Source organism: Myotis brandtii, unplaced genomic scaffold, assembly GCF_000412655.1.
Source record: "Myotis brandtii unplaced genomic scaffold, ASM41265v1 scaffold244, whole genome shotgun sequence".
NCBI classification, from domain to species: Eukaryota; Metazoa; Chordata; class Mammalia; order Chiroptera; family Vespertilionidae; genus Myotis; species Myotis brandtii.
Genome location: NW_005359225.1, coordinates 3537179 through 3546620, shown reverse-complemented (window position 1 = coordinate 3546620; position 9442 = coordinate 3537179). Strand labels below are relative to the sequence as shown.

The following is a 9442-nucleotide window of genomic DNA, read 5'->3' as shown; positions in this document are numbered from 1 at the left end:
TGGTCTGGAGGTTCTTAGAGATCCCGGGTTTTCCCCCGCCTTTCCATCCTAGCCCACACCCACAGCAGACCCAAGGCCTGGAAGCCGTGGGGCGGGCCGCACTTCTTTCCCACGTTAAGGCCTCAGTTTCGCCGACTCGGGAACAGAGCAGTGGGCTCAGCGCCTTACTTTGGGTCTGGCTGAAGTCAAGCGGGAGGAGCGGAGCGACGTTCGCTCTGCTCCCTCGTCTGAATTCTCCGGCTCGCAACGGCTCTCTCCGCAGGCCCCGGAGGCGTAACGCACGTGGTAGTGCGGGACGATCCCTGCTACAGCTCGGGAGCCCCGCTGGCCATGGGCGTGCTCGCGGGGGCGGCCACCGGTGCGGCGCTGGGCTCGCTCATGTGGTCGCCCTGTTGGTTCTGAGCCCTGAGACTCAGCGCGTGGACCCTGCGCATAGTTTACTCATTGCCCCACCCCTCCACCCAAGCCCTTCCCAACTTTGGCCTCTTCCTCTCAGCCATGCGAAGCTTGGATCTCCCCCTCCTACTCCCCACCCTCAACCCCAACAAGGGAAGAAGCTACCATCCGAGGCACAAACGTTAACTAAAATCCTTGTCTCTACTGCCAGACACCCCAGAAATCCATTATAGACTCATGGATATATTTGCCCCAAACACAACAGGGCACAAAAAACAACAACTGTGGCTTCAAGTTTCCCAGGTGCTGGAGACACAGAAGTCAGGTTCTTCCTGTGGTGGCTCCAGGCCTGGTGGGGGAAACAGCTGTACACACTTGACAATGCAGAGCTATCAGTCCTTTGACAGTAAGAGGGCAGAGAGTGAGGAATGCAGGCTAGAAGTAAGGTTGTTGGCCAGAGTGCAGAGCCATGACCATCATGGCATATAAAAGTTGGGGGGGGGGGGGAGGCAGGGGTCAGATCATTATACCCCTCTAGGTTAAGAAGGTTGCTGAGTAAGGGGGAGATGTGAGGTTTCTTTAGAGGAAGTTTCATAATAAATGAATATATTGCCTGTTGTTTATTAACACATACCAAACCCAAAACACTGTACATTTAGCCCCATCCTTCCCACTACCAGCTTACTGGGTTCCCTGTTCCTTCAGTGTCCAGAAAACACCCGTTTCCCACCTGTTTGGGACCTCCAGCCCTAGGATCCTCCATCAGGAAATGCATTTCTGCTCCCCAGAGGCTTGGCCCTGTGCCCACAGCTGTGGCTATCACCTTCTTAGGGTTTGTCTCCTCCTTCACTCTGGGGAAGATGGCAGTGTTCACTTCTGGGGCATAATCTACCTTTGTCTCAGCTCAGAAGGCCCCCCACATGTGCCTCCCTGCTGGTTGTCCAGTAGTCTCCCCATTTGGTCTCCTTCCAGTCTCCTGTCCCAATCACCACAGAAATGCTAATGTTCCTGCCCAGTAGCCAGAGTAGCCTGCAAAAGTTCCCCTGTACATAGGGGCTCCAGTGCCCTGCTGCAGAGACTAATAAAGATGTGTTGGCTCTAGCCCTGGCTCTGGCTCTGTTTGTTCTCCCTGGGCCCTGTCCCCCTAGGGACCCTAGGGCCTAGGTCATCTCCATGACTCAGCACCTACGAGTGCTTTCTCTGGTGTAGTGAGAAGTGTGGGTTCTGAGGTCAGGTAGAACTCGTGAGAGCATGTTAGCTGAGCAGTTTGGGGCAAATAACAACCTTTCTGAATCTTGCTTTCCCTCCCCCGCCCATAAGGTAGCAAGCTGAAGTTGGCTATCCCTGAGGGCTCAAGAGAGAGGCTATTATCAGGGTGTCTGTCATCTGAGCTAATGGGTGAGCCTGCTTTCTGAGAGTTCTGTAGTGTTGGGGTCTTTCCCAATACGTTCTCGTCTTTCTACAGTGAGTTGGTCCCAGAGACCAGGTTGTCAGGGAAGGAAATACAACCATCTTGCATCAGGCCTTTTGAGGCTGCAGGTGATCTGGGAAAGATGGTCTAAAACAACAGGGCTCTGAGAAGGGATGGGTGGTGTCTGAAAGGAAAGTTAGGGCACTGCTCCCAGAAGTAGGATAAACAGATGTGAGATGGATGGCAAAAACCTCAGGTGTCCACTTCAGCCATATTCCCAGATACATCAACTGAGAGGAGGGAGACGTTAACATCGATTCAATGAGAGAGGAACACGGTGCCTCTGAGGAGGAGGTATCCAACTCTAAGGGAACTGGGGAAAGCTTTGGGAGAGGAAGTAAAAATTCTGGGTGAACCTTGCAGGATGAGTAAGAGCTTGCCAAGTACAGAAGGGAGAGCTTTCCACACAGAAAGAACAGATGGAAGAAATGGCATGAACAAAGGCCTTGGAACACATTGGCCTTGAGAGCACTATGAAGTTCAGAAAACAGTCTGATGTCACAGCAAGTTGTATGGTGAGAGGGGTTGGTGAATGTGGCCAGGTTATAAAGAACCTCCCACAACTGGGTTTAAGGGCTCTTTTCTTTGTGCCTCTACAGCTTCAGGGTTACCATTTGCCATCATCCTGATAACACTATGGTTCTTAACACTCACCCCACTGTACAGGGCAAGAGGGATGCAAATGGATGCTCCAAATGCAGTTCGCTTCAAAATCTCTCCACTAACAGTATTGCAGCATGAATTTTTATCTTCCAGCTGTCCAACAATTATAAAATTACTAGAGGCCCAGTGCACAAATTCACGCACAGGTGGGGTCCCTCTGCCTGGCCGGCGATCGGGGCCATCTCGCCCAGTCCTGCTCAGGGCCGATCGGGGTGGCCGGCTGGGAGGAGGAACCACAGGAGGCTGGCTGTGGGAGTGCACTGACCACCAGGGGGCAGCTCCTGCATTGAGTGTCTGTCCCCTGGTGGTCAGTGTGCGTCATAGCTACCAGCCGGCCAGCCTTAACAGTCGCTTAGGTTTTTATATATATAAACTAGAGGCCTGGTGCACAAACATTTGTGCACTGGGAGGGGGCGTCCCTCAGCCAGGCCTGCACCTCTCTCAGTCCAGGACCCCTCGGGGATGTCCACTTGCTGGCTTAGGCCCGCTCCCCGGGGAATTGGGCCTAAGCTGGCAGTCAGACATCCCTCTGGCAGCCCAGGAGCCCTTGGGGGATGTCCAACTGACAGCTTAGGCCAGTGGGCCTGAGCCGCAGTAGGACATCCTTAGCACTGTCAAGAAGGTGGGAGAGGCTCCCAACACTGCCACTGGGCTCGCAGCTGTCAGCCCGGCTTGTGGCTGAGTGGAGCTCCCCCTGTGGGAGCACACCAACCACCAGGGGGCAGCTTCTGCATTGAGTGTCTGCACCCTGGTGGTTAGTGCATGTCATAGCAACCCATTGTTCCGCCATTAGGGTCAATTTGCATATTACCATTTTATTATATAGGGTTCTTGAAGAGAAACATTAACCCTCACAGACAACACAGTCTAATCTGGAGGTGCCCCATGAACCACATCTGGCTCACCCATTTGTTTGGTCAGCACAGTATTTTTACCGATTTTTAAATTAAAATGTGATACCACTATACACCCACCTAAATTTCTAAAGGTGAAAAAGGCAACATTAAATACTGATATATTTTTATTGATTTCAGAGAGGAAGGGAGAGGGAGAGAGAGATAGAAACATCAATAATGAGAGAGAATCATTGATCGGCTGCCTCTGGCACACCCCTTATGGGGATTAAGCCCACAACCTAGGCATGTGCCCTTGACTGGAATCGAACCTGGGGCTCTTCAGTCCGCAGGCCGACACTCTACCCACTGAGCTAATCCGGCTAGGGCTTAAACTACTTTTCTTAATACATCCTATTATTGCCTCCATCAGTGGCCCTGTTTTTCAAGTTGCAGCCACTCTCCCTCACTTTTTGTTGTTTTATTTTCCTGGATTCTATGTTCCCCTTTATAGTTCTAGAGAAGAAGTAGAAGCACATGTTAATTTACAACCTTGGCAGGAATGGGAAACCAAGTCAATAATTGTTTTCTTTTGTATTTTATTTATATATTTTTGGCAGCAAAATTGTGTTTATTTAAAAAAAAATCTGGTCTATGAATACATTTTACTGCTTCAGTTGAAGAACCCTAAGCTAAATCAAAATACCAATATTAAAAGCAGCATACTGGTTACTACTGTCTTAAAGATACATAAAAAGAATCAAATGCTACAGTGTAGGAAATCAATCACCCCCATGTCAGAAATCACAACTTCTTTCAAATAAAGAATATGACCCATTTGCCATATTGAATTGATATTTATTTCAGGACATGCCATGTCAAAATAAAACAAAAGAGTCAACCCTTGCCTTTAACAATAATATTGTATTATAAAAGCACTTTACAACTCCATCCCATCTTTGAGTATAAGTTACTGGTATGTGGGCTAATGATTATCTTAAAACATTTCTCTATTCAGACCCTTTATCAAGTGCTCTCTGAATATTAGAAGGTGATAATAAATGGGAAGTGGAGGAGGAAGAGGGAAGAGAGGGGAATAAGGTTCTCCCAGTTAAGGGTTTTATTGTAATGAGGGGATGAGGAAGTATGAAGATACTTTTGTTTTTTTCCATTTTTATACTGTGTTAAGTAATGCTTACAACATAAATTCAGCAGGCTTTTCCTGAGCCATAACTCAGAAAATTTCTTCCTGCAAATAATGTATTTACAAACGTGTTTAACTTACACAGCAATCTCACAATAACTAGTAAAGATTGAAATGGTGCACTCCTAGTATATTTGTTTGCAGTGTTTTAAGGGAAATACATATTGCCATGGTGATGAAGCTCTAAATAGATTAAACAAAACATCTAATAATTAAAAGTAGTTTTAATAAAGGCAAAGAAATAAATATCACCAAAGAAAGAAGATTAATTGTAGCTTAAATATAAAACTAAATTACTAGTTAATTAACCAAACTATACAATAGATCTAATAAAAAGCAAAACCAGCCTGAAAGACCCAACATTTAAAAAAGCTAAAAAATAAGGCATAAATCTGCAATAATATTGAGTTTTATTTCCATTCTCTCTTATCCTCTTCTGTGTATGCTTTTCCAGATCTGCCTCTAGGGGCTTATTAAGAAAACCTGCCATTTTCAATCTGACCCCAAATATCCTGAGCAAAGTATTTGCTATTCTGTTAAGGATTCTTTTGTTGGTAAGCTTTAGATATCATCATTTCTACTGGATATAGTAGTTTTGACCAAGGTGCCAAATTTAAATTCTTCCACTGGTTCTTAAAGGAATTTTATTTCTATAGTGCCTTGCCTGCACAGCATTAAAAAACAAAACAAAACAGGAGAAATCTATTGCTTAAAAAAATTCTTTTAAATAAACAGAAGAACTCTATTCTGACAATTTTAGAATCTTGGAAGAGACAGTTCATTAGAAAAATGAAATATAAAAAAACCTGTTCTGTTTTACTTTTCTCTCCCAGAATCTAACATGTGAAAGGGTCATTAGTTTTGGTCAGAAATAAATTTTTTGTTCATTACTTGTAAGTACTATGTTCATTAGGACTCATTTTAAGATGCACCAGAACACTTATTTGAGTACTGCCTACCATGATAATTGAGTTTTGACCTCAAATAAAGTCTAAATAATTTACTTCAGTGCTCAAGAATAATTTTGGACATCTTGACCCAAGGCCTAAAACAAGTGGTATCACTAAAACTTAAAGATAATTCCAATGGGCTTGGTCTGACTGATGCTTTGCCACCTCTTGTTTGTTTTTAGGAGTGGAGAGTAAGAATAGGAAATGGGTAAGGGAGAGATGAAAAAAGCAGGGAGAGGTCAAGTAGGTAGGCAAATGCTGCTGTGAACAGCTATTCCTTAACCAAGCCACATACTGTTGAGATTTCCATCATTTTGAAGTGCATTATCATAACATTAAAAAGGAAAAAAAAGTTAAGAAACTGTATCTAATGTTTAAAATGATCACTGGAATATGCTGGAATTGTCTGACTTTTTGTAAAATATAAATAATATAGACACTGACTTTTTTGTGCTTGTGAAGCTAATAGATCATCTCCACGAGACAGGCAGCAATGATGAATTGCAATACGTTATTACTGAAGGGAAAAGGTTCAAGCCAATATTCACACTGCAGTCAATGAAAGAGTAAGGGGGCCAAAGCAGTGAGCTTCTGGAGAAAAGTTGAAGAGGCCAAGAGGGATTAGCAGGAACAGCCTCCTTCGCTGACTGGTTGATCCTGAGGCTTTTCCAGTTTTATGTCAATCACTGAAACAAAAGTTAAGGACCTATAAATGGGAAAGTACAATTCCAATTCTGCTCAACACTGATATCTCTGGCAACCCCTCCCTTCCATTCCTACTAACAGACACTACTTTCTATTTAGCTAGCTCACCATACAACAAAGTGCTCTAATAATATAAACTTGCTTATATTCTACTATATGCAGCCAGGGTCAGAATAAGGTTAACCTCTCTATTCATGGGATTTATCCTAAGGAAACTGTTCTACAGGAGCAAGAAACCCTATTAAGATGATGTTCCTTATGGAATTATCTATAATAAAAATCTGAAACTAGCCTACAAGAGAGTTCCAACAACAGGGAGAGAATTTAATAAATGATGGGGACTTAATTCTGTGGAATACATTATGCTATTAGAAGTAATAATGGCTTAGAAAACATGAAACCTTTAGAAGAGGGATGCGCTGAACACAAAGTGCTTAAATTCTATGGCTTAATAAAAATGTCTGTATATGGAAAAACACTAGAAAATAAATATACAACAAATAATGAAAATATCAAAATTCAAAATCTTTTGAAAAAAATTGCTATTTGATGTGCTTCATTATGTTCTGTTTCTGAAAGCAGAAGCCACAATAAAGTTCCAAACAGAGTTATTTCCTGCCTAGGCCAAATAGAAAACTTGAATGTTAGAAAAAGCAGGGGAGGAAAATATGATACATACTATGGGGTAAATGTACAGAGTCAATAGGAGTAAAATTTAAGAAGGCTGGGCCCTGGCCGGATGGCTCAGTTGGTTGCAGCATCTTCCCGTACACCAAAAGGTTGCAGGTTCGATCCCCAGTTAGGGCATATATGGGAGGCAACCAATCGATGTTTTTCTTTCTCTTTCTCTCTCTCCCTCCCTTGCTCTCTAAAAATCAATAAAAAAACATATCCTTGGGTGAGGCTCAAAAAAGAAAAAACTGGATTTCTAAGAGTTCCCTGCTCATTAAAAATCAAGCAAGACTGTGGAATCTCAGGGGGGAGGTAGGGGAGAGTGGGTGGGTAGGAAAAGTTCAACCAAAGGACTTGTATGCATATATGCATAACCCATGGACACAGACAATAGGGTGGTGAAAGCCTAGGGTGGGGCTGGGATAGAAGGGGTCAATGGGGGAGAAAAAGGGACATATGTTAACACTATAAACAATAAAGATTAAAAATAAATAACCAAGCAAACGAATACAAATTCTCTCACTGATTAGTTGTAGTGAACAGCAGGGAGCAAGTTTGCACTTGGATAACCAGATCTCATCCTATATAATAAAAGCCTAATATGCAAATTGTCCCCTCAACCGGGAGTCCTGTCAGGAGTTCGACCGCTTGCTATGATGTGCACTGACCACCAGGGGGTGGCGTGGAACATGGAGGATGTTGGCGATGCCATGCTGGCAGCGGGCCCCGATGGGTCCCAACGAGAGCGGGACCGGGGCGGATGATGGAGCACGTGAGTGGGAGGCGCCAGGCCAAGGCGGGTGTGAGCCACTGGTCACCAGGTGGGGGCCCGATCGCCCTGCCACCGCTGGGCTCCCAGGTGCTGAGGGAGCCAGGTGAGGACCCGATGCCGATCTGATTCCAGGGCAACCAGCAGCGGTGGTGCCGCCTGGCTCACTCAGCACCTGGGAGCTGGACGGTGGCAGGGTGATTGGCAGGGCAATTTGGCCCCCGCAGGCGGTGACCAGGAGGGGTGGTGGGGCTGCTGCCCTGCTCCCTCATCACCTGGGAGCTGGGCGGCAGTGGGGACAATAGGGTGCGATCAGGTCCCGCAGGCGGCGACCAGCCAGGGTGGCAGGTGGCAGGGCCTGGCTCCCAGGTGCTGAGGGAGAAAGGGCAAATAGCAATATTAAAATATTTTTTCTGCCCTAACCGGTTTGGCTCAGCGGATAGAGCGTCGGCCTGCGGACTCAAGGGTTCCAGGTTCGATTCCGGTCAAGGGCATGTACCTTGGTTGCGGGCACATCCCCAGTGGGGAGTGTGCAGGAGGCAGCTGATCGATGTTTCTCTCTCATCAATGTTTCTAACTCTCTATCCCTCTCCCTTCCTCTCTGTAAAAATCAATAAAATATATTTAAAAAAATATTTTTTCTAATTATTTTCCTTTCAATGTGCACAAATCCATGCACCGGGCTACTAGTTTTGCTATAAAAAAACCTCATAGCTTCTATGCTCTTCAACCATCAATTTCTGACTATAAAAAGCAATGCCATAATATTCCTTAGCCAACCAAGTGGAGCTGTCAAGACTAGTGATAACAACAACGTTCTCTGATGAAACAGAAAGGATACTGTCTTCTCTGCTTCTGTCCTGTGTGCTTTCCATTCCAGGCAAAGCTGCTGCAACACGTCGGAAGAGCTGTGGAAAAGAGAGAAATGTGATAATTGGCAGGGAAAATTTAACAAATGGCATCAAGTAAAGGTGGATGACTACTGAATGCTGTGTTCAAGGATATAGCTTCTAGGTTATTCCTCATGTAGATCTTACCATGATGAAAGCATTTTACAATATCTATTTAGCCCAGCCAGCATGGCTCAGTGGTTAAATATCGACCTATGAACCAGGAGGTCACAGTTCGATTCCCAGTCAGGGTACATGCCTGTGTTGTGGGCTCGATCCCCAGTGTGGGGCGTGCAGGAGGCAGCTGATCAATGATTCTCTCTCATCATTGATGTTTCTATCTCTCTCTCCCTCTCCCTTCCTCTCTGAAACCAATAAAAATATATTTAAATAAGTAAATAAATAAAATGTCTATTTAATACTGTATGAAAAGCAGTATGCCAAATACAATGAGGTATAAAGACATGATCCCTGTTTTCCAACTGATGAGATTAGACATGAACAAACGGCTAAGAAATAAGCAGCAAAAATGTCATTTGAGTCATAAATGACATACTATAGCAGTGATGGCGAACCTATGACGCGTGTCAGAGGTGACACGCGAACTCATTTTTTTGGTTGATTTTTCTTTGTTAAATGGCACTTAAATATATAAAATAAATATCAAAAATATAAGTCTTTGTTCTACTATGGTTGCAAATATCAAAAAATTTCTAGGAGAAACCAAGATGGTGGCATAGGTAAACAACGGAAATTGCTGCCTCCCACAACAACTTCAAAAATGCAACTAAAAGACAAAACGGACATCACCCAGAACTACAGGAAGGCTGGCTGAGTGGAAATTCTACAACTAGAAGGAAAGAGAAAAGCACACTGAGACTCAGAGGAG

The 9442-nt window shown here is 44.6% G+C and overlaps 2 protein-coding genes across 7 annotated transcripts in view; one reads left to right on the top strand and one right to left on the bottom strand.

Annotated features, from left to right (window-relative positions):
- PLEKHB1 (pleckstrin homology domain containing, family B (evectins) member 1) overlaps positions 1–1497 on the top strand; it is a 19270-nt gene extending 17773 nt beyond the window's left edge. For all 3 annotated transcript variants that reach the window (XM_014540441.1, XM_014540440.1, XM_005867095.2), the window contains one exon: positions 263–1497. In XM_014540441.1, coding sequence (XP_014395927.1) covers positions 263–402 — 140 coding nt within the window. In that variant the 3' untranslated portion in view covers positions 403–1497. The remainder of the gene's footprint in view (positions 1–262) is intronic.
- Positions 1498–3945: 2448 nt separating this feature from the next.
- The window catches only part of RAB6A (RAB6A, member RAS oncogene family), a 49621-nt gene continuing 44124 nt past the window's right edge, over positions 3946–9442 (bottom strand). For all 4 annotated transcript variants that reach the window (XM_005867093.2, XM_014540438.1, XM_014540437.1 and 1 more), the window contains 2 exons: positions 8505–8571; positions 3946–6203 (listed from right to left, as the gene is read on the bottom strand). In XM_005867093.2, the coding sequence (XP_005867155.2) occupies positions 6139–6203; positions 8505–8571 (132 nt within the window). In that variant the 3' untranslated portion in view covers positions 3946–6138. The remainder of the gene's footprint in view (positions 6204–8504; positions 8572–9442) is intronic.